General features: G+C 47.2%; 1 protein-coding gene across 13 annotated transcripts in view; it reads left to right on the top strand.

Moving 5' to 3' along the window:
• RIMBP2 (RIMS binding protein 2) overlaps positions 1-22,507 on the top strand; it is a 279,316-nt gene that overhangs the window by 126,166 nt on the left and 130,643 nt on the right. For 5 of the 13 annotated variants that reach the window (XM_067701224.1, XM_067701221.1, XM_067701223.1 and 2 more), the window contains one exon: positions 21,223-21,312. Coding sequence is in view for 8 of the 13 variants with exons in the window: in XM_067701220.1 (XP_067557321.1) it covers positions 18,342-18,356; positions 21,223-21,312 (105 nt within the window). In the remaining 5 variants the exon portion in view is untranslated. Of the gene's footprint in view, positions 1-18,196; positions 18,357-21,222; positions 21,313-22,507 lie in introns of those variants that run through there. The other 8 variants (XM_067701216.1, XM_067701215.1, XM_067701217.1 and 5 more) reach the window with 4 other exon arrangements.

Below are 22,507 nucleotides of genomic sequence, written 5' to 3'. Positions count from 1 at the left end.
TGAAAACATTCTGTCATCTAATTGACGGGAGATCAAAATCTTAGCTTCAGCTCTGGAGTGAAAGTAGGAGTTCATACCAGGAAGAGGTGGCAGAAAAGGAAACCAGAAATTACAGAGGTCAGGAAGGGATCTCCGCTCTCTGCCTCAGCTCTTCGCCCCTCCTTTGTTCTTTGTATCTTTCATGTTTCAGAATCACGTCTATGACTCACGTTCAAATTCTTCATTTCATGACACAGTGAAACCAGTCATGGATTTCTCTTCTTCTGTTACTTCCGTTCAATCTTTGAAGGAGAGTGGTTTTTAGTCTTGAGTGGTTTTGGGATAATGGCCAATTACTGGAGGCTGACCAGGGCAAGTTATTCTGCTCCACAGTGGCCACTACTCACGAGATGATTATCTGAGCCCCAGGCAGGAAGGTCTGGGCACCGTCAACAGCAAAATAAACAGTTATCTAGGAGAAGGAAGGAGAGCTAAGAGAGGCATTGGGTCTTTCTCAGAGGAAACCTCCTGCTTAGCAACTGAAATGGGTATTTCTGAAATAGAGTGAGTTTCTTCTGTCTGTCTTCACTGGGAAGAAAATCAAGAGAACACTTGGGAGCAGGAAGTGGCTTGGGCAGTTTTCTGTGATCGTGTTTTCCCAAAGATCCCCCTGGCATCGGGAGAGTTAGTGAGAGCCGGTTGAGAACAGCTAATGATGCGGCCATATCTTGAATCCTCCCCGTTTCGGGCTTGACGTGGGAAAGTAAACCAGGCTTTTCATTTCCCTCCCGCAGCAGGGCGCGATGTAATCTCACACACCTCGTTGCCAGGCCACAGTTGCTTCTGTTGGGTTTCATTATGTCCCAAGGCCTCCCCACGGAAAACTGTTGGAAAGCAATTTCTGCAGCCAGCGTTAGCGTGGAATGTAGACCTTTGATTAACATCATACTAAGTCCGCTAACAGGATGATAAATAAAATATGATGGTGAGAAAACCATCTGCCTTTGGTCTCTGTGTTACAACTGAAGTTCATACTAATAAATCAGGGGCGGGTGTTTCTAAACAGTCTGCACAACCGTGGTCGAGAGTTTTTTTCCCCCATTATTTGGCTGGAAAACCAACTATACTAAGTAATAAGAAAGAAACTCAAGGCTTGGAGAAGTCTTTACATAGGAATGTACACATGCTTAAAAATGATTTTAATTGTCTTCAGTATAAAGAGCCTTGGCCATCCCGAGTTTTGCTCTATAAGAGGAAAACAGAAACATCTTCATTCGAAGAATATAATAGAAAATTACGCGGACACAGGAACTAATTTCCCGGTCTGCATTTCATTTTCATAATCTCTGTGGAAGTAGGGGTACAGGGAGATGTTTTCATAATATGAGAAAGATAACAGCACAAGTGTGATAATAAGTAACACTGGTCCTCTCATCATCCTCAGGGTCGGGGAGACAGTAGAGAGTACTGGGAATTGGGGCAAATCAAAGGGTGGGCATCCCATCTCGCAGGGCTGGCCTCCTTACGCCTTCAATCCACCACAGGTGCCAGCGCTTCTCATTTTTCAGGAGAAGACAGAAATTCAGATTTTTTATGTGAATTGTTTTGATTTGTGAAGGATTGGCAAATAACAAGGGGTGGGGAGGGATTAACTGGGAGATTGGGATCGACATATACACACTACTATATATAAAATAGATAACTAATAAGGACCTAATGTATAGCACAGGGAACTGTACTCAATACTCTGTAATGACCTATATGGGGGAAGAATCTAAAAAAAGGTTTGATATATGTATATGTATAACCGATTCACTTTGCTGTACAGCAGAAACTAACACAACATTGTAAATCAACTATACTCCAATAAAAATTCTTTTCAAAAGATAAACAAAACAAACAAATAAAAAATGCTGTGTGGACTAAGTGATCCACAGGCCTTATTCAGCCACTGGGCTGCCAGTTTCCCAGTGTTTTCATAGACGTAGTCAACTTAGTTTTGCCCTCAAAGGAGGTTGCCTTTGAGGCAAAATAAAAAAGATGCTCGTGGTTTCTTAATCTTCGGCTGAAGAAAGAAAATCGATGGAAAGAAACAAGGAGTGATCTCTACAAGCGCTCAGGGATGTCCTGGGAGGGAAGTAGACTCCCTTGCAGGAGAAGGTGTCATAGCAAAGCCGTCCTGCTTCTGTGATGCGTATTCATTTCCTTACACAAGCTTGGTGAAATTTTCTTCTTCCAACCAAGACGCTGTGCTGAGAAGTCCTTTTTGATGAATCCCCAATTCTGTGGCTTTTTGTTTTTTCACAGTATCATGAACTAGAGAAGAAGGATGACGGCACAGAACATAACATTTTAACACCTGTATAAAGGAATTAAAACATCGATGTTCTCACATGCCTGCCCTGGTGATGAGGTGACATTCATTGCTGATACAGAGACGGGGGCTCGTTAGCTTAAAAGAAGGCTTTTCCGGGGGGGTTTTCGTATGATAACGTCCCTTTTCTGCCACTGATGCGATATTTGATGGTTATTCTGAATCGGGCTTCTTCCCCTGACACTCTCCTATCCTGTGTGTCTAATAGGAATACAACAGGAGCCTCGAATGTGAGGAACAAATATAATTTTACGTTTTCTAGTAGCCACATTATGGAAAGTAAAAAGAAACAGGTGAAATGAATTGGAATAATACATTTTTATTTCACCCAACATATTTCAGTAGCATCACTTCCGTATGAAATCAATATAGAACAGTTAATACTTTATTTTACATTTTGTTCAGTATTAAGTCTTGAAAATCTGGATGTACTTTAAGCTCAGAGCACATCTCAGATGGGACCAGCCTCATTCCAGTGCTCAACGGCCATGGGCCACTAGAGGCCACCGCCCCAGACAGCGAAGATCTGATGTGATCCGGAGACATACTGGCGTCTCGTGTGCTCACCATGCTTTTAGGTCCCAGAGTCTTTAAGAGAAGTTTTGCCTTTAAGGACCTTGCAGTCTTGTTTTTCTTTAAAATTTACAAATGAAACAGTTGGAAGATAACGTTTAATAGATAAAATTTAGTCCCAAGAATCCTATCCTGCCAAACACACTTCCCCCAAAATACGTTCCCAAGACACATACACATTCAGGAGGTAGGACATGATGCACTAGGTCACAGCTGGGTCACTGCCAATGTCGTGACTCTGAGATCCAGGGGCCCTTTTTGGCCAGACCATTGTTCTGTCTCTGCCGTCACCCTTCCAGACCATGGAGCCAGCAGGCAGAGCCAGCCTGATGTAGGCTGCAGATATGACAAATTGTGTTTTAGGAGAATATTTTATGACCTGTGGAAATACTTGTAACATTTGAAGTTTTGAAACAACGCATGCAATATGGTCTTAACTTTGTAAAAAAAAAAAAGATATGAATATTTAGATATCTGAGAGGAAAAATGCTGACAGTAAGTATAACATAATGTGAAGAGTGGTATCTCCAGTACCACTGAAAATACAGCTGATTTTTCTTCTCTGTAGTTTCTAGATTTCATAAATCCTTTGTCATGAAGTTATTTTCAAAAGAAAAATTGTATATAACATACAAAAATATATTAATGTATTATATATTTATATATGTTAAAATGTATATTCAGTGCCTCTGCTCTCTAGCTTAATATCTACAGGTCTTCAAAGAAAATAATTTCTTCATTTGGAAACACGTGGAACTTATCTAAATCAAATAGTAACATCCCTGTGTGTGTATGTCATACTTTGTCATGGTCAGAATGCTTTCACATACCTTGTACCGTTCAGGGCCGGAAACCACTCTGAGGGTTTCAGACACAGGAAGGTGATGGAGCGGACATCACTTTCTCTATAGGTTTAGCACGTGGGTCCTGGCCTGCTTCCGCTGGCTGGTTCCCAGCACAAGTTGCTTGGTCGGAACCTTTTCTATTTTGGTGTGTGTGGTTCGTCTGATGCCTGTGGGGCAGTGCTTTGATGTGCATGCTGGCAGCAAGGACCTTCCCTGGCCAGGCTGCCTGACGTCTTTTGGCCAAGTGTACTGGTTTGAATGGTGTCCTCAAAAATTCACGTCCACCAGAACCTGTGAATAGGACCTTACGTATTTGGAACTAGGGTCTTTGCCGATGTAATTAGTTACAATGAGGGTGGGCCCTAATCCAATCACTGTGTCCTTATTAAACGGACACAGAGATACACAGGAGAAAACACGACGTGACAGTCGAGGCGGAGAGGGAACCAGCTGAAAGCCAAGGATTGCCACTGGGGGCTGGAAGACGCGGGGAGGATTCTCCCCTGGAGCCTTCAGAGGACGCGTGGTCCTGCCCACACCTTGCTTTTGGACTTGCGGCGTCCAGAGCTGTGAGAGAATACATTCCTGTTGTTTTAAGCCACCAGTCCACGGTGCTTTGTTAGGGATGCTGTGCTAATATTCCAGAGGAGCGACTGTGCCCCCTGGGCCAGACCAAAGGTTTCCCCTGCTGCTGCTGCCAGGCCAGCAGGTGCCTCTAAGTGTCACTACAGGAGTTTTCATATAGGATATTTATGATACAATGTTGCAAAGCTAGAAGAACCGAAAAGGAGAGCTGAGTTAACCCACAGATTAGTGGCTGCAGGAAGCAGCCAGCACTCCTGAGCCTGGGGGACAAAAGGAAGGCGGTGGGGTCACTAGGAGCGTGGAGGAGGGGCTGTCTCAGCATCCGGCCCCCTAGAACGTGGGCTGCTACTGTGCTGGGACCACCAGGGTGGTGCGGTGGAGCCAGTGCTCAGATTTTCTAGGGAATGTTGCCCAGCTGGGAATGTTAAGATGCTGGAATTGCCGCTGCTGTTGCTGGAAGGAACGTGGAGATAGGAAGCAGAAAGAGCCCCCTCCTCTCCCCCTCCCCCGACCCTACCCTACTCCCACCTGCCACTTCCTGCCAGTTCCAGCCGGGGAGTCTGGGAAACGTGGTTTCCGCCTTCCAGCCCGAGCCTTACAGTGTTACACAGGGCAGAGTACTGAAGACTAAGCATGGGGTCCAGAGACTGTGTAGGAAGACAGCCAGACATATTCTCATTTCATCGTCAAAACCCCGAGAGATGGGATCAGCTCCATTTTACGTGTGAAGGAGTGATGCGTCCACGCCCTCCCCCAGATATGTGATGGCTCAAGGTCCAAACACCAAGTCCCCAGCTCCACAGGGGTGTTGCTTTAATGGGTCAGTGAAGAATAATGGCCAGGCAGACCATGGTTTTCCATTCTTCTAAAGCATCGTTTTAAATCAGTTTTGCTCCTGCTTACGAGAGCAAGGCTATTTTCCCCTTTTACAATTAAAAAGTCCCATTGGAAACCTGGGGTCCCAGTGGAGGAAACTCATTGTTTCTGAGACCAGATAGCATTAGTCAAGTGAGATTATGCTCTGTCGTCACAAGGAAGCTACGGAGAGCAGGTGTCTAGCTGGGACTGGTGCGTGGTGTTCCCCTACCTCTCACTGCGGGTTTTAGAATATGATTGTCATACAGAGTGAATCCTTTCTGACAACAGGGTTATTTCTTTAGTAATTCTTTGAGACCATGGAGTTCAGAAACTCTTCTTCATCCAACACCCTCTTTTCTCAAATTCCATTTGCTGTTTTCTTTTTCTGCAACATCATTATGTGTGTTTTCAAAAGCAAGGGATTAAACCGATACCCTGTGATAAAAATTGATGTCAGGTTCAGGTAGAGAATTGGTGGAGTTGATTTGAAGTTTAGAGACTTTGCTTCACGGCCAATGTGTGTATACTGAGGTCCCCACCCATCCTCCAGCCCCTGGTCACTTCCTCTCTCATCATCCCTAACCCAGCCCACCCTCTTCTCTCTGGCCAGCTGCACCAGCCTCCAGCAGGTCTGCCTGGTCCCTTCCTTATCCCTCCACAACCCATTTTTCCCTGTTCATCCTCTTCTAGGTGATCCTTCCAAGACCTGTGCTATATCTTGCAGCTCCCCAGCTCTCAACCCTTCAGGGCTTTCCATCAACCTTTGAATAAAACCCCAGCTCCTGCCATAGTCTACACCTGGCTGCCTGGCCGTCTACACGTTCTCTACTCTCTGTCCCGGTGCTGCGCTTGGGGACTCTGCACTTGCTGTCACTGATGCCGAAAACTTGGCCTTTCTGTGCAGGTGTGGAATCAAATCTCGGAGACAGAGTTTTGGGTGAAGTAGAAAAGAATAGCTTTATAGCTTTGCCAGGCAAACGGGGGCCACAGCAGGCTTGTGACCCTCAAAAACTGTGTGTCCCAACCCAGGAGAATTTGGTGAGGAGTTTTATAGCAGTGGTTCAAGGGCGGGGTTGCTGATGAGAATCAGGGCGCTCCTTTCATCGGAGCTCAGGGGTTTCTTGATGAGCTTCTCAAGGTGATCAAACTGTGATCTTCTCTGGAACGAAGAATGCTGACAACTTCCATTTGTTGGGGGTTTTAGTTCTTTAAAAGAGCTCAAAGCTATTGTTCTGTGTATCCCTTGAGGCGGAACGAGGACCTGCCCCAAGCCTGCACTATTGTGTCCTGACTGCTTCCCCCTTGTCTCTGCATCCCCTCCCTTCCCTGATTAGCAACAGTTTGAAAGGCTTCCGGAGCCCAGGAGCCGCACAGGGTCCTGCTCTGTTTCATCACCTCTGCTCTGGACGTCCTTCCCCGAGATGTCCACCTCGCTCCCTCATTGCTTTTCGGTCTCTGCTTAGATGCCCCCTTCTCAGAGCCACTTGCCCTGATTGCATTTTTCTAGAAATCTCTTTATTTGTTTCCTTCTTTATCTCCCTATGTAGTGTTCATAGCATGAGTGAATGCTGTGCAATTCGTTGACCCTTGAACAACATGAGTTTGAACCGTGTGGATATGGAGGGACCACACGTGAGGAGGAACAACTACAAGTTACATGTGGATTTTCCATGGCACGGAGGGTCGGCGTCCCTACCCCCGGTGTTGTTTAAGGGTCAACAGCCTAGAGAAATAAGAAGGAAGCGAGCAAGCAACAAATAAGTGTGTATATATTTACAAAAGTCTCTATCATTATAGAGCTGTGGCGATAATATATATATATACCTTCTGCTCACTGTTTATGAGCCTCTGGTGTCCTGGGCCTCTCTCCCCGGACATGGCAGCATCTCTGAGCCACAGATCACCATGTCCTGCACTGCGTGATTGAATCGCTTCTGAAAAAAGTTCACTTTGTAAATGAATTAGCATGACTGTGTTCCAGTAAAACTTTATTCACAAAAACAGGAGGCAAGCTGGATTTGGCTTGTGGGCCGTGGCTTGCTGATGCCTGGTCTAGGAAGGCACCGAAAGTAACTGACGACCAGCCCCAGAGGGTCTGCAGAGCCATAGGCACGTCCTGCCCTTTTATCACGCTCGGGCTCACCCTGCCCAGCCCCCTCCCTCCTTACTTGGTACTACATCGTGGTCCCCCCACCCCAAAACATGACCGCCTGGCAACGGGATAGAAGAAGAATGGGAGGGAGAAGCCAAGTTCGTCACCCCCTTGACTTAAGCACGTGAAGTCGGTTGAGTTCTTGGCTGGCCCGGCAGTGGACCTGCGATGCTCGTGACTCACTCTACTGCAGATCCTGTAAACTCTATCTTAGGAAACGTGCTCAGACGTTGCAGAGCTCAAGTGTGTAGACTCTGGCCGCAGGGCGGCACGGAGGGGATGCCTTCACAGCAGCGTGTGCTAATGTGAGCGCGGGCTCAGTCTTCGGCGAGGGGGGGGCGGGAGGCAGGTGCGGAGGAGGGGTGCTGAGGGCGTGGAGGAGGGGTGCTGAGGGCGTGGATACAGCTTCAGCCTCTGGCACGGGTCAGCTGTGTGAGCTTCCTTACGTCGTCTGACCTCTCTGAGCTGCAGCTCCCTGAGGAGCTCAGGGATGAGTAAGGACACTTAGGACCAAAGATGAAGAAGCGTCGGGGTTTATGGCTAATTGTGACCATGTGGAAATGCAGACCCAAGTTCGCCAAATTTTCTGATTTTTCACCGGAAAGTGTAAATCTTCCTTTTTTAGTAATAATAAATGTTCTATTTTAAAATGTTGATGACTCTTTAGATAACTTGGGCCACGTAAACCATGGTGGGGCGAATCCAGTCATATGTTGCCATTTTGAATAACCTTCCTTGTAAAACACTGAGAAATTTTTAGTCCTTTTCCCTCCACATTGAAGGACTCTACAGGCATACATTTTGCTTCCGTCAGCTCTTGGAGTCAAGTGATCCTGCGTGAATGAAAATGGAGACGGCAGATCTGTTGACAGTCCCATCCAGAGAGAGACAGAGTAAGAGCAAACGTGCTTGAAACTAGCAAGGCTCTCACCGTGGGTCCAGCCTCAGCAAAAGGGGAAGTTTTAAAAAGTGATCTGGATTTAGCTCTAAGCACTGACATGGACCCTCTAATGACATCTCCATGCCAGAAAGAGAGGCAGAGTCTCATTTCCTCCATCAAAAGAGATCAGGACGCTTCCTGTTCCCCGAGGCCGAGGAATTTGTGATAGGAGAAGTATACGCTGTACAGCCTGGGTTGAGAATCCTGCACGGGGACGCTAGAAACTTACATTTGCTTTCTTTCTAGTGTGTAGCCGGATCCTTCACATGGACTGTTTATTTCAGTCTTCCCAATGACCTTGCGAGGGTATGGGTTGTGATGCCCATTTCTATAGGTGAAGGGAGGGAGAAGTAGAGAAGTTAAGTAATTTGCTGACAGCAATGCAGCTGGCCACTGGGTGAGCTGGGGGCCCTCCAAGGTCGAGTCTCAATCTGCTTTTTCTGAATCTCCACCAACCTCATACTTGGGACCTGATACCTTCTTCCCAGCCCAGCACCCTCCATCCTGCATCGCCAGTGGCAAAATGGGATTCATGGAAGATAAGTCTACTCAGAAATGTCAGCTACAGAGGCAGAGGCAAACCTTGGGGGCAAAGTCAGGTGGTTCTCCTGTCTGCCCAGGAGTATTCCATGGACCAGTTCCAGCGTTTGCAGATATGCAGCTACAGCTGGCATCGTGTCTAGGTACAAGGGCCCAGGTCGCCTTGGTGGTGTCCCAGTGTTCTGTTCCAGGATTCCACTCAGGACCCGACATGGCCTTTAGTCATCCTGCCTCCGTAGTCTACTCAGATTTCTGAGAGTTTCTCAGAAGCTTAGAACATCCCCAGTTTGGGGGTTTCTCATGATTAGACTGGGGTTATAGGTTTTTGGAGAAAGTACCACAGAGGTGAAGTACCCTTCTCATCTCCTCCCATCATATGATGTCAATGTGATGATGATGGTCTCACGGGTGACGTTGACCTTGATCTCCTGGTTAAGCTGGTGTCGGCCAGGTTTCTCCACTGCGAAGTTGCTGTTCTTCTCTAAACATATTCTGGTCTCTGGAAGCAGGTTGCTAAGTCCAGTCCATACTCAAGAGGAGGGTAATTAAGCTCTATACTGGAATTTTACTTGATTTCAGTGAACTTTAAAATTAAACAACCAGATGTGTCTGGTGGCTACCATATTGGACTCCAGTAGTGGAGGTGGGCTGGGGGATAGCTTATTGCCAAAGTCAGCCAGTCCATAAATGCCCCAAATAAATGAAAGTCCAGGTGCAATCATGTAATTGGAGTGTTGATGTTGAATGTTTAAGAAATTTTGTTGAAGCATAGTTGATTTACAATGTTGTGTTAATTCTGTACAGCAAAGTGAATCAGTTATATATATATATATATGTTCTTTTTCATATTCTTTTCCATTATGGTTTGTCACAGGATTTCAAATACAGTTCCCTGTGCTCTACAATAGGAACTTCTTTTATATCCATCCTATATATAATAGTTTGCCTCTGCTAATCCCAAACTCCCAATCCTTCCCTCCCCTCCCCACTGCCTTGGCAACCACAAGTCTGTTCTCTATGTCTGTAAGTCTGTTTTTGTTTTGTAGGTATGTTGATTTGTGTTGTATTTTAGATTCCACACATAAGTGATATCATATGGTATTTGTCTTTCTCTTTACTTCACTTAGTATGATAATCTGTAGGTCCATCCACGTTGCTGCAAATGGCATTATTTTGTCCTTTTTATGGCTGAGTAGTATTCCATTGTGTATATGTACCACATCTTCTTTATCCATCTGTCGATGGACATTTAGGTTGTTTCCATGTCTTGGCTATTGTAAATAGTGCTGCTGTGAACACTGGGGTGCCTGTATCTTTTTGGATTATAGTTTTGTCTGGATAGATGCCCAGGAGTGGGGTGGCTGGATCATATGGCAATTCTATTTTAAGTTTTTTGAGGAACATCCGTACCATTTTCCACAGTGACTGTACCAATTTACATTCTTATCAACAGTGTAGGAAGGTTCCCTTGGTTGTGAATTTTTTGATGCCTAAAGAGGATTCTCAAGCCCTCTCGGGAACCGCTCCCAGAGGAGGATTCATAAAATCAACAAAGAGTTTGGTTTTCCTTTTTGAGCTTCTATCTGGGGATAAATTGAGTCAATCATTATTAAGTCTAGGGACTAAAAGTGTCAACTTATTCTAGGATCACCTGCATTTCAGAAGGCAGTAACCACGGGATGATATTTATTTGACCAAACATAATGTCTGTGGGTGAGAACCTCCCTCCAGCTCCACAAGCCAGTCCCGCTCTCTCCCCTCTCCTCCCCTCCCCACTTCTCCCTCTCTCTCTGGCTCACATGCACCCCTACCTCTGTCAATTATTTTTATTCTATTTACATAGAGTTAGAAAGGAGGCAGAACAATTAGGGGTTACCTTTTGGGAGAATCTTGACCGGGAAGGAGACAGGAGAGGAATCTGGGGGCTACTGAAAGGTTCTGTGTTGTGACCTGGGCTGTGATTGTGCTGACGTGTGCACTTTCTGAAAGTTAACAGAGCTGTATGCCTATGATTTGTACACTTTTGTGTATGTGTTTTTTACTTCAATCTAAAAAGTTAATGAGGGACTTCCCTGGTGATCCAGTGGTGAAGAATCTGCCTTCGAATGCAGGGGACACGGGTTAGACCCCTGGTTGGGGAACTAAGATCCCACATGCCGCGGGGCAGCTAGGCCCTCGCACCACAACTACTGAGCCCGCGCGCCTCAGTGAGAGAGCCCACATGCCGCAAACTACAGAGCCCACCTGCCCTGGAGCCCACGGGCCACAACTAGAGGGAGAAAGTCTGCGTGCCGCAAATAGAGAGAAGTTCGCACACCCCAACGAAGAGCCCATGCCGCAGTGAAAGGTCCCGCATGCCTCAACAGATATCCGGCATACTGCAGCTAAGATCCAATGCAGCCAAAAAAATAAAGAAAGAAACAAAGAGAAAAACTTTTAAATAAAGAAAAAAATTTTTAAATAAAAAAGTTAATGAAGTACCCATCAATAGATGGATGGATAAAGAAGATGCGGTGTGTGTACAATGGAGTATTACTCAGCTGTAAAAAGAATGAAACCTTCCCATCTGTGGCAACATGGACGGACCCGGAGGGTATTATGCTAAGTGAAATAAGTCAGACAGGGAAAGACAAGTACCATACGGTATCACTTATATGTAGAATCTAAAAAGCAAAACAGATGAAACAAACAAAACAGAAACAGACTCATAGATACAGAGAACAAACAGGTGGATGCCAGAAGGGAGGTGGTTTGGGGGGTCAGATGAAGTAGGTGAGGGAGATTAAGAGGTACAAACATCCGGTATAAGAGAAAGATGTCACAAGGATGTAATGTACACATAAGGAATAGAGTCAGTAATACTGTGAGAACTTTGTATGGTGACGATGGTAACTCGTCCTGTTGCAGTGATTATTTCATTATGTATAAAAATATCAAATCACTATGCTATACATCTGAAACTAATATAATATTGCATGTTAATTATAACTCAATAAAAACAAAACAAAACAAAAAGTTATCTTAAAAATACCTGAAACATCCAGGGACTTCCCTGGCGGTCCCGTGGTTAAGACTCCACGCTTCCACTGCAGGGGACACGGGTTCAATCCCTGGTCGGGGAACTAAGATTCTGCATCTTGCGTGCCGTGCGGCACAGCCAAAAACAAAAAATATCTGAAACGTCCAGGTAGGAAAGGAATTTGGTCTGTTTTCTATGACGTTTGATGTACCACGATGTGGACAGAAGACAGATTTGGACCTAAACTCAAATATGTCTTTTCCAACACCTGGAGGTCTCTGAGTCATAAGGCAAATCCGGTCACTAATCAGTCGGAGTGATGGGTCTTAGGGGGAGACACTTGGTGTTACTGAGTGAGTGGCTGCTCAGTTTGCCCAGGGTTACAGCCTGACTCTGCCTGGCTGGGCCAGTTTGCAGCACGACTGTTTCCACTTGCTTGTATAACTCCAAGTTTCCATGATCAAGAATTTGGAATGTGGTGAAGGAAAGAAAGCCCCTAGGTTGGCAGGAGTGTAAGACGCTGAAGCTCTTAACGGAGCGGTACCACTGTGTAACAACATTGTAACAATGTGGTTACTGATAAACTCTCTCTTGAAAAAGCAAACACTTTTTTAAAAGGCACTTAAGTATTTTTTTATCGCCGTGTTATTTGTGGAAGGATCCTAGGAGGCTCATCCTTTCCATGAACAAATTTCTATCTGATCACTTGTCCTCCCAGTTCGTAGCTGGCAAGCTCCGTGCTCCAACGTGATGTTCAGTCAGTGATCCTCTATGTGATTCCCTGGTTATACATTTTTCTATGTATTGTACTCTGTCTCTCTTTTTTAATTCTTAGCCACCCTGTTGCATAAATATTTTATTACAGGCACCTGTACACTCTCTCTGGAGAGTAGGTGGAAGATGGTTTAAAATTCTCACGCATTGGTGTGCCGAACAAGCCTAGGAAGACTTGCATTTTATGCCAGCGCTCAGCTCCAAAGCCAGCAGGTTATGCCGAAGTCACATATAGAAAAAGGGTTCCTGAAGGTCCCTTTGGCAGGAGCCGTATTGGAGACGGACCTAACAGGTCTCAGCTTTTCCCTCTAGCGCTGGGCGGGGGGGACTGCTGCTTATTGGTTGAGGACCAGATGCAGTGTTGTTTGCATCTAGGAGACCAGTTGTCCCAAGTGGGTCTCAATGCGGGAGATACTTCCACCAGGAAGAGCTTGTGGAGAAACAGTTGGGGAATAACCTTTCTTGTCTCACAGCACTTCAGGCTCTGTTGCTGGAGGAACTGATGACAATTTTCAAAAATTGAGGTTAAATTCGTACAACATAAAATTAACAGTTTTATAGTAAACAGTTCAGTGGCATTTAAGCGCGTTCACAGTGTCATACAACCACCACCTCTATCCGGTTCTAAAACATTTTCATCACCCCAAAGGGAAACCCCGTATCCATTGAGCAATCACTCCCGCTCCCCCCGCTCCCCCCAGTCGCTGGCAACCAGAAGCGTGCTTTCTGGATTTACCTGTTTTTTGTATTTCATACCAAATATACACAGTATGTAACATTTCGCGTCCGGCTTCTTTCACTTAGCTTGATGTGTTCAAGGTTCACCTTGTAGCGTGTGTCAGTGCTCCATTCCTTTTTGTGGCTGAATGACACGCCGTTGCATGGAGAGACCACGCTTTGTTTATGTGTCCCTCAGCTGATGGACACCTATCTGAGTTTTTTCCACATCTTGGCCATTGCGAATAGTGCTGCTGTGAACATTTACGTGCAAGGATTTGTTTGGACCCCTTTCTTTCAGTTCGTTTGGGTATATATCTAAGAGTGGAATCACGGGGTCATAAGGTAATTCTGTTTAACCCTTTGGAGGAAACATCCAGTTCTTTTCCACAGCGGCTGCACCGTTTTATGTCCCCACCAGCAATGTAGGAAAGTTCCAACTCTTCTACGTTTTAACTGTCCTCTCTTCCTCTCCCCGTGCTCCCCTACCCTTGTTAATCCCGTGTCGCATAACTCTCCTAGGTCCAGTCCCACCGTTTTTGGTAGAGAAGAGCTGTCTTTGGGGCCAGCCTGTGTACTGACGATAGTGACCAATGGGAACCAAGCATAAATTTCACTGTGCTTATATTTAACCATTAGAAGGACCAAGCACACATAGTAAGTACATGTAAGCTGATGAAATACAACCACTGAGAGACGCTTTCTTTAAAATACAAGTGTCTGTCTGGGTCATGAGCTTAGCATTACAGCCTGCTTGGTGTGTTACATTGTTCCATTTCAGCTCGTCTTTAACCTATATTAGAAAAACAGCTTTTGAATAGCACGGTGTGCTTCTCCGTAATTGCATTATTGGCATGTGTACGATGCCTGAATATCAAACAGGTCAGGGAATAGCGAGCATCCCAAGTGCACATTTATGGGCTTTCCGAATACAGACGGGGACTTGGAGATTTGGGTTTCTCTCTCCCTGCCCCGTCCCCAGAGCATTACAGGAAAACAGAGGCACTCCCTTTATTTACATAACGGTCTTTCACATTCAAGTTGCCCTTTACAGATTGCCAAGTGTGCTTGTGTGCATTATCTCATTTAAATTGCCAGGAATGCTCAGAGGGTTAAAGAATTTACCCAGAATCACACTTGGTAAATGTTAGAATTAGGTCTCAAACCCAGGTCTTCTGAGTCCCAGTATTTCTCCAAAGCATGTGATGACTTAGACGCTGTCCTGGGCCTTGACCACAAGAGGCAGGAGTGGGGCTCAGCCATGGTCGGGACCCTGGACAGGAACAAAGCAAGCTCCTCCCCCTTCCTTCCGGCTCTCTCACCCCAGGCGCTCCACGCCATCCTGTTATTCCCCCTTCCTTTCTCTCCTGCGCGTACTCCATCCTCCCCGCCCATGCCTTTAGGCTAGAGCCACTCAGGAAGACTTTTCAGAAAGGAAAATATTATCAAGCACATCCCAGTGTTGACTTTCATAATTTTTACTATATATTATTATCATTGGTAATTATATCACTCTTGCACAATATGATCCTACTAGACTTGCACGTTATAACAACAGAGTCTTTATTATATTTAAACATAGTATGATTATATATTTATAATTCATAATGTAATTACATGTGCACAGTGATAAAACTGGTTTATAAAATTTTTACAGCTTTTCTAAACCATACAGCCGACACAAATGAACAGGTTAGAAAGAAACAAATGAGAGAAACCAATAAAGTTCAGAATTCAAACTTATTGTAATTTAATGTGTCGGATGATATTATTTTATTTAAACTGAACTTTCCTCTGTAAGTAAAGATGGTGCCCTTTACGTAACTTTACTTAGGCAGATGGTGACAGCTGCCTGAAAGTTGATTCAACATTCCTACCGTTGATCTCTTTCAAACTCCTGCAAAATCTTTGATTCTTAAGCACATGTGAAGGCATGTGGCTCGCACTTGGTATGAAAGCACCATTTACGTTAGCCTTTGTCATCTTTTCATTACCTTGGGGCAGTCAAGATGGTAATTCTTCAAGCCGGTGCAGACACACATACACACACACAGGCATTGAAATTCAGTAGAGTGGTAAGGAGGCAAGGGATATGCTTATATTTATTCCTTTTAGATTTCATGGAAATAAAAAATACCAAAATTTTATTTTCATAGACCACCCCCAAGACTGTATCTTCAGCCCCCAGCCTGAGGAACGCTGTCCCAGGTCTCCCAGGACACCCACTCCTCCCAGCTGGAGGCATTTCTGAGCCCATTGGCAGCTCCGGGGACCAGGAAAGCTGCAGGACCTTTTGCTCTTCAGAAAGAGAGTTGAGGGCGACGGGGGTGCAGGGAGCAGCGTGGTCCAATGCTCGGGAACTGCCCCACCTGCTACGTGGAGGTTACCTGTTCAGGTTACTTAACCCCTGGTGCCTTGGTTTCCTCGTATACCAAGTGGGGATAGTAGTGTCCACCTCACAGAGATGTTGTGAGAAGTGGATGAGCTTTTAAAAAGAAAAACAAGGAAGCAACGAGCTTAGATCAGCTCCTGGCTCAGAGTAGGAGCTCTGTGCGTTGCAGCGCTGAAGTAATTGAATGTGCGTTCGTCTCCCCTCACGTGGTCTCATCCCCGAAGTGCTTTGTGCTTCTCTCCTGCCATCGCTCCTTCCCAGTGTGGCCTGCCGCTCGCGTGAGCGTCACCACCTGCGGCCTTCACTGGATTTCCCGCGAGTGTCCCTGTTTCCATCACCCACCAACAGCCACTTACCTGCAGGAGGAGGGTGGAGCCACTGGGTCTTGTTACCTACCGCTGCTGCTGCCCGAGCCTGCATCTCCTCCGCCTTCCCGCGGCCACGCACATCCCTCGGAAGCTCATCTTGGGCTCGCTTCTCCTGTTCAACTCAGTATTCTTCCAAGAACTCTCGACTCTCAGTTTCTGGACCTCTCCCGTCTCACACGGTGACCTCTGCTATTCCATCCTCAGCACCTGTCTTTGTATTTTTATTTTATTTTTGAAAACTTTTTAAAACTTTCTATTTTTTTTGTTGAAGTAGAGTTGATTTACAGTGTTTCAGGTGTACAGCAAAGTGATTCAGTTATGCATATATATTTATATATTCTTTTTCAGATTCTTTTCCATTATAGGTTATTATAAGATACTGAGTACGGTTCCCTGTGCCACACAGTAGATCCTTGTTATTTATCTGTTTTACCTGTATAGTAGTGTGTATCTGCTAATCTGAAATTCCTAATTTATCACTCCCCCGCTTCCCCTTTGGTAACCATAAGTCTGTCCTCTATGTCTGTAAGTCTATTTCTGTTTTGTAAATAAGTTCATTCATATCACTTTTTTTATAGATTCCACACATAAGTGCTATCATATGATATTTGTCTTTCTCTGTCTGACTTACTTCACTTAGTATGATCATTTCTAGGTCCATCCATGTAGCTGCAAATGGCATTATTTCATTCTTTTCTGTGGCTGAGTAATATTCCATTGTATATATGTGCCACATCTTCTTTATCCATCATCTGTCAATGGACATGTAGGTTGTTTCCATGTCTTGGCTATTGTGAATAGTGCTGCTATGAACACAGGGGTGCATGTATCTTTTTGACTTAGAGTTTTCTCCAGATATATGCCCAGGAGTGAGATCGCTGGACCATATGGCAGCTCTAGTTTTAGTTTTTTGAGGAACCTCCATACTGTTCTCCATAGTGGCTGCACCAATTTACATTCCCATCAAGATCGTAGGAGGGTTCTCTCTCAGCACCTCCCTTGAAGGTCATGGGGGACGTCTTCAATGCTGCACCCACTAAGACCACGTCTGTCCTATGGTACTCACCTGGCTTGGGCAGCATCTGATGCTGTGGACCCTCATCCTCAAGTTTGTGCTTCCTTAGCTTATAGGACGTCACACTCCTTGTTCCCATCACTCCTGCCCAGCCCTCTGCAGGAGCCTCTTCTGCCCGTTGTAGTATCTGTGTTTCTCTCACTCTGTCCTGGGTCCTCCCTTTAGTCTCACTGGCAGATGGCACTCACTCCTGGGACTCAGCCTTCAGGGGTAACTGGTCCCAGGTGTCCTCAGCTCAGTACCAGAGCTCCTGATCAACCTTCTGGGAGCTGGTCCTAACCTCCAAATGTTCATCTACGAAGTGGAAAAAAGGACTGTGCCCTTTTCTGTCTGTGGTTGCAGACAGCTAGATTCGACAAACTGTGTGTTTTGATTCCTCCAGGGTAGAGCCTGTCTCACGCATCCACTGTTTGGTGAACCCTAAACCCTCTTACTTGGACGGCTTTCAATGTAGAGTATCCAAGACTCAGTCTGCTCCCATCACGACGCTGAGAGTCTCCCAAGGGCAGGAAAGCTGCACCGTTTCCGAAGAAGCGAACAGATACACAGAGGCTGGTTTTTCTCTCTTAACAATCGTTATTTCAGGTCGGGAAGACGGAGCTTAAAGGGTGATTTCATACAGCTGGTGTTGGGGAAGTTCTTTGTTATCACAGTCCTAGTGATGCATGAGTCACTGGCTCTGCATCTCCAGGCGGTGGGCGTGGGCTGTCAGATTCAATTCCTAGGCCCTCAGATGTGGTCAGTAGTCAACAGTGTCAAACCCCCAGCACAGGGGAAGCCAGCGTGGCGCAGATCACACTGTAGCAGGGGGAGGTGTGTGTGCACACCTGTGATCTGGGCGCTGGCGTGGCCGGCTGTGAAGAACCTCGTCACTCGGCAGGAGTGTCAGATTATATTAAGTCCTCGCCATCCCCCTCCTCCTGTGAATTGTCATAGCTTGTGCACCCGCGCCTGTTGGCGAGTCTCATTTTGTCGTGTTGCAACTGAAAGCCCACATCTTTGGGGGGCCTTCTGGTCTCAAGCATGCGGCCAGTACGTGAGGTGTTCCGTCTCCTGCTTGACAGCCCTGCTTTGGTGGCGCTGATTAATCCAGAAGGGCTAGGTGACAGCTTCCCCGGGTGGGCAGCTCTGGTCCTGCACGGTGTCAGTGATGAAAGCTTCCAGGGTAAGTCTTGCTGCTCCTCAGCATCTCAGTAGGACTGGAAGCATGAGCCGTAGGCTCTTTCTGAATTTTTCCCCGAGCAACGCAAGATGCATGCATGTCTGAGGGGCGTCCGTGCTCTGTTACTCCAAAGGGCGGGAGGACCGACGTCTGCCGTCACCGCAACACTGAGGGCGAGACCACATGTGTCCCCTGCCCCATGCTCGCCTCTCGGCTTCTTCAGTGGTGACCGGCAAGTCTGGATAAATGAGATGCTATAATCGGGCAAAGAAATCGCGTAGTCTGCGTGGCTTACGTGGCATCTTCACCCTTCTTCGGGCTTTTACCTGGGCGTGTTGATTGCTGGATGGGTTCTTTCAGCATCACTGTGTGAGGGGCTTTGCCTTCTGCTGAGGAGTTTTCTGTGGGGTGCAGGGTTGTTCGTCTGGGGATGAGTTTGCTTTTCAGCAGCTCTTTCTGTTCCCAGCTCCTCTCGGCTGGGGAACCAGTACAGTAAGCTGTACCCCAGTTGCCGATTCATGCTTGGACTGATTTGGGGAAGCGATGGCCACGTGTCCTCCCTTTTGCCTGGTGACACTGTGGATCGGTGCTTCCCGGACTGGAGTTAGATCCTGGGCTTTTTTTCTTGTGAAGATTGATTTTATCAGGTGAAGCAGCTGACCTTGATCACTGAGATGGAATATAGGTAAAACAGATGAATGTAACTTTTCTACAACCACCGTAAAACCGGATGAAAGGGTTAGCACTGCTCCTCTTCCCGACGTCCCCTTCTTGCAATCCACTTTTCTAGGGGAGTTGCAGAGGGGGGTGATGGCGGGCATGGCAGAATGCGGAAGGTGTGGACAGTGACAGTGGTGCCTCCGGTGGGGAAGGGGACCCCTGCTTGAGCTGCCGTCGTGCGCAGGGAAGTGCTTGGTGCTCTGCGAGAACCATCTCCTTTAATCCTCCCAAAGGCTGCTTGGGTGGACACTTCTACATCCTTCCGTCTTAGAGAGTGTAGAGATATCGGACAACCTGCCGGAGGTCACAGGACAACACACAGAGGAGCTAGAGTTTGTATTGAGCCAGTTTGACCGCAGAACTGACATCCCAACCCTGTTTAAAGTTGCTCCTGTAACTCCCTGAGACACGGCCCCCGTAGTTCACCTTGGGGCATCCAAGCCCTCCCAGGCCAGGCGTCAGGTGTCTGGATCAGTGCACCCATCCCTGTGATTGCTGGTGACTCTCACATGTGGCACATCTCAGAATGTCTCCAGGTCCTTCAAGGAGCTGGCAGGGGACTCCACTGTAACTGCTTGACTTAAGAAAGACAACCATGCGTTTACGCCGCTGGGGCATCTCAGAGGAGCGAGGCGCTTTCCCACGGGTTGGGGACCATTGTTTTCCAGAACCAGACCCCGCGGGCGAGGCGCGTGGGGATTGCTTCCATGTGCTTCATCACCATGGAAACCTGGGAGATGCCATGGAGAGGAGGAGATGGTAACGACGGTGGCCGAGGGGAAGGGGGCTTGACTGAAATACGGGACCTGAAAACAGCCAGGAGGAGCCTTTCTTCCTGTGGGAGGTGTTCAGAACCGTGTGATTCCTGCCCCTTTCCTATCGCGAGTGTGAATGAGCCCAAATTCAGAACTCTCGAAGTATTGCAGAGCAGATTCCCAGGTCAGTTCAGACGTGGGTGCTCCCCAGAGAGTAACTCACTTAGGAGATGAACAGAGAACACACCTGTTTTCAAGCAAACAAGAAAACTGCAGACCTGACTACTGGTGGCCGTTGCCGTCCCCTTCCACAGTGGGCCACTAATCGTCCCTGTTGCTGCTTCCTTATGCTTTCTGAATGGACGTCATCCCTTCCTTTACCTTTGCGAGGACCCTCAGCTTTGCTCGCTGATGTCATTGTCAGGTTGCTTTGTCATTTTTATTTCTTCTGGAGTCAGTTCACCCTGGTTACCAATTTTGTTAAATCTCTTTAGTAGTGTGAGTTTTCTTTCTGGGCTTTGGAATTTCTATTTTCAGACTCACCTTTCATGGGACATTTTTACCCCCGATCTGTCTCTTTCTGTGCTCATCTTACTTCTTTGTAGTCCTATCCCACCCTGTGGACGCTCCCAGTTTTACTACTGGTAGCTCAGATTTCCTGCACAGGTGATATCACTGAGCCGGGGGGTCTGGTCCCTCTGCCTCTCCAGGGAATTCCCTTATGTGAGCTAGAGCTCTGGGGTTGGGGACTTGACCTCAGTCTCGGGTCAGGTGGTGACCTTTGCTCAGGCCTCTAGCCTCAAATGGGATGCTTCCAGTCCTGCATAGCAAGAAAAATTGGGGTCCTCATTCTCTCTGCCCATTTCTGGACTCAGAGTCTGGCGGGTCCTGAGAGTTCCACCACCACACGTGGTCCAGCCATCCACAGTCCTCGTAGATTTTTATCTTCTTTTGGAGCAAGACAGGTATCTACCGTTTATTATGGCAATGTGTTTGGAGCAGTGTTTGTGAGGAGAGGGGGCGGGTCAAAGCTTGAGATAAACTGCAGTTGGAGAGCGGTTCTGTTGCCGCTTCAGGACACGAACGTGTCATGCAGGTCAGCACGCCGTGTATCGGATGTGAACTACCTTCTCACACTTCACTTCAGGCTTTATAGATATTATTTTATCATCTGCTTGTAACATCGTCGTGAAGCGTCATTCCTCCCGTTTTATAGAGTAGGAAACTCATGGCCCGGAAAGAAGAGAAGAAACCGGTCCAGTACCACAAGCTTGTGAATCGCAGAACCACACCCAACCCACGTCTGATTTCGAATCAGAACCCTTCACCCCTGTGTTCCGCGTGTCTCTGGAGGCTGGGGCTTCATCTCACCATGCCCTTTCCTTTTGTTCTAGGAAAATGCACTGAAGGATGCTGCCCCGGGAGACCATCGCCTGAGACCCCATCATGCAGGCCTTCCCGCAAGGGCCCGGCAGTTGGACAAGGTAACCGACAGCCACTATTGACGGGCCACCGGGAGGGGGGCTGTCAGGCAGGGACCTGGGGGAGGCGAAGAGGGAGACTCACTGCAGGCCACCCAAAGGAGGGTGGCCGGGACCCTGGGTCCCGCCTCTTCTATTTCATCCTGTGGCCACTGCCCGAAGCACTTGGGAAACGTCTCGTTTGCTGTCTGCTAGGCATCCCTACCTAGACGTCTATTCGGTCACATCGGGGCCGGAGCAAAACTTCCCATGTCCGATCCCCACACCATTGCCTCTCCTAGTTTTCTCATCCCAGTGACTGGCCATCGCCCAGCTGCTCAGGCCAAGATGCTGGGAGCCGTCCAGGATTCTTCCTTCCCTCACCCCTGCACCTCACTCTGAACAGCCCGTCCCCACTGTGTCCCACCAATGCAGGCCGCCATTTCTCTGGCGCAGATGCTGCAACGGGCTGCTTGCCACCCTTCCTGGCCCGACAGTCATTGTCCGGCAGGATCAAGAGCGACCTGGTGATTGAGGCCAGGCAGTGTTGCTTCTCTGCGCACACTTCCTCCCAAATAGGAGCGCAGCTCTTCCCCACGGCCGCCACCTTGCTCAGCCGTGTCACCTGCCTCTCGACCTTTGATTCCTGAAGTTCTGTCCACGCTGAACTTCTTTTTGCTCCTCTGACCACCAAGCCTGCCTGGGCAGGCCATGACTTGCCCTGCTTAGAGCTCTACTCCCTTCTTTTCCGATGGCCGTCAGCTTCTCGCTCTTCATACGTCAGCCTAAGAGCCACGTCCTCAGCTAGACCTTCCCTGCTTCCCACCTGCGTCCCTCCCTCCTCCTCCTTCTAACCATGTGGCTTCACCTGGCTTTTGTCTTCTTGTGTCTCTTATTACTTGGTCGGTCATGTGTCTTCACTAATGTGTGTGTCTGTCCCCACCCCCCCGTAAGAATGTCACCTCCCAGGTAGCAGAGGTCTTTGCCTTCATATCCATCACTTTATCCCCAGCACCTGAGCTTACGGGACACATCGTGGGTGCTCAGAGTAGATATTAGTTAACGATTGGTTGGTGGTTTGGAGTCGCTAATTTCACAGATGTACTAAAGCGTATTTCAGTTACTATAAAAATTAGAGCTTTCTTGATTACACACTTACTTTCCTGCCTTCCTGTTTGGCCTTTTTTTTTTCTTCCCCCCCCCAAAAGTTGTGCTTTTC

The sequence above is a fragment of the Pseudorca crassidens genome, chromosome 12 (genome assembly GCF_039906515.1).
Source record: "Pseudorca crassidens isolate mPseCra1 chromosome 12, mPseCra1.hap1, whole genome shotgun sequence".
Lineage (NCBI taxonomy): Eukaryota > Metazoa > Chordata > Mammalia > Artiodactyla > Delphinidae > Pseudorca > Pseudorca crassidens.
This window is presented reverse-complemented; position numbering and strand designations above follow the sequence as displayed.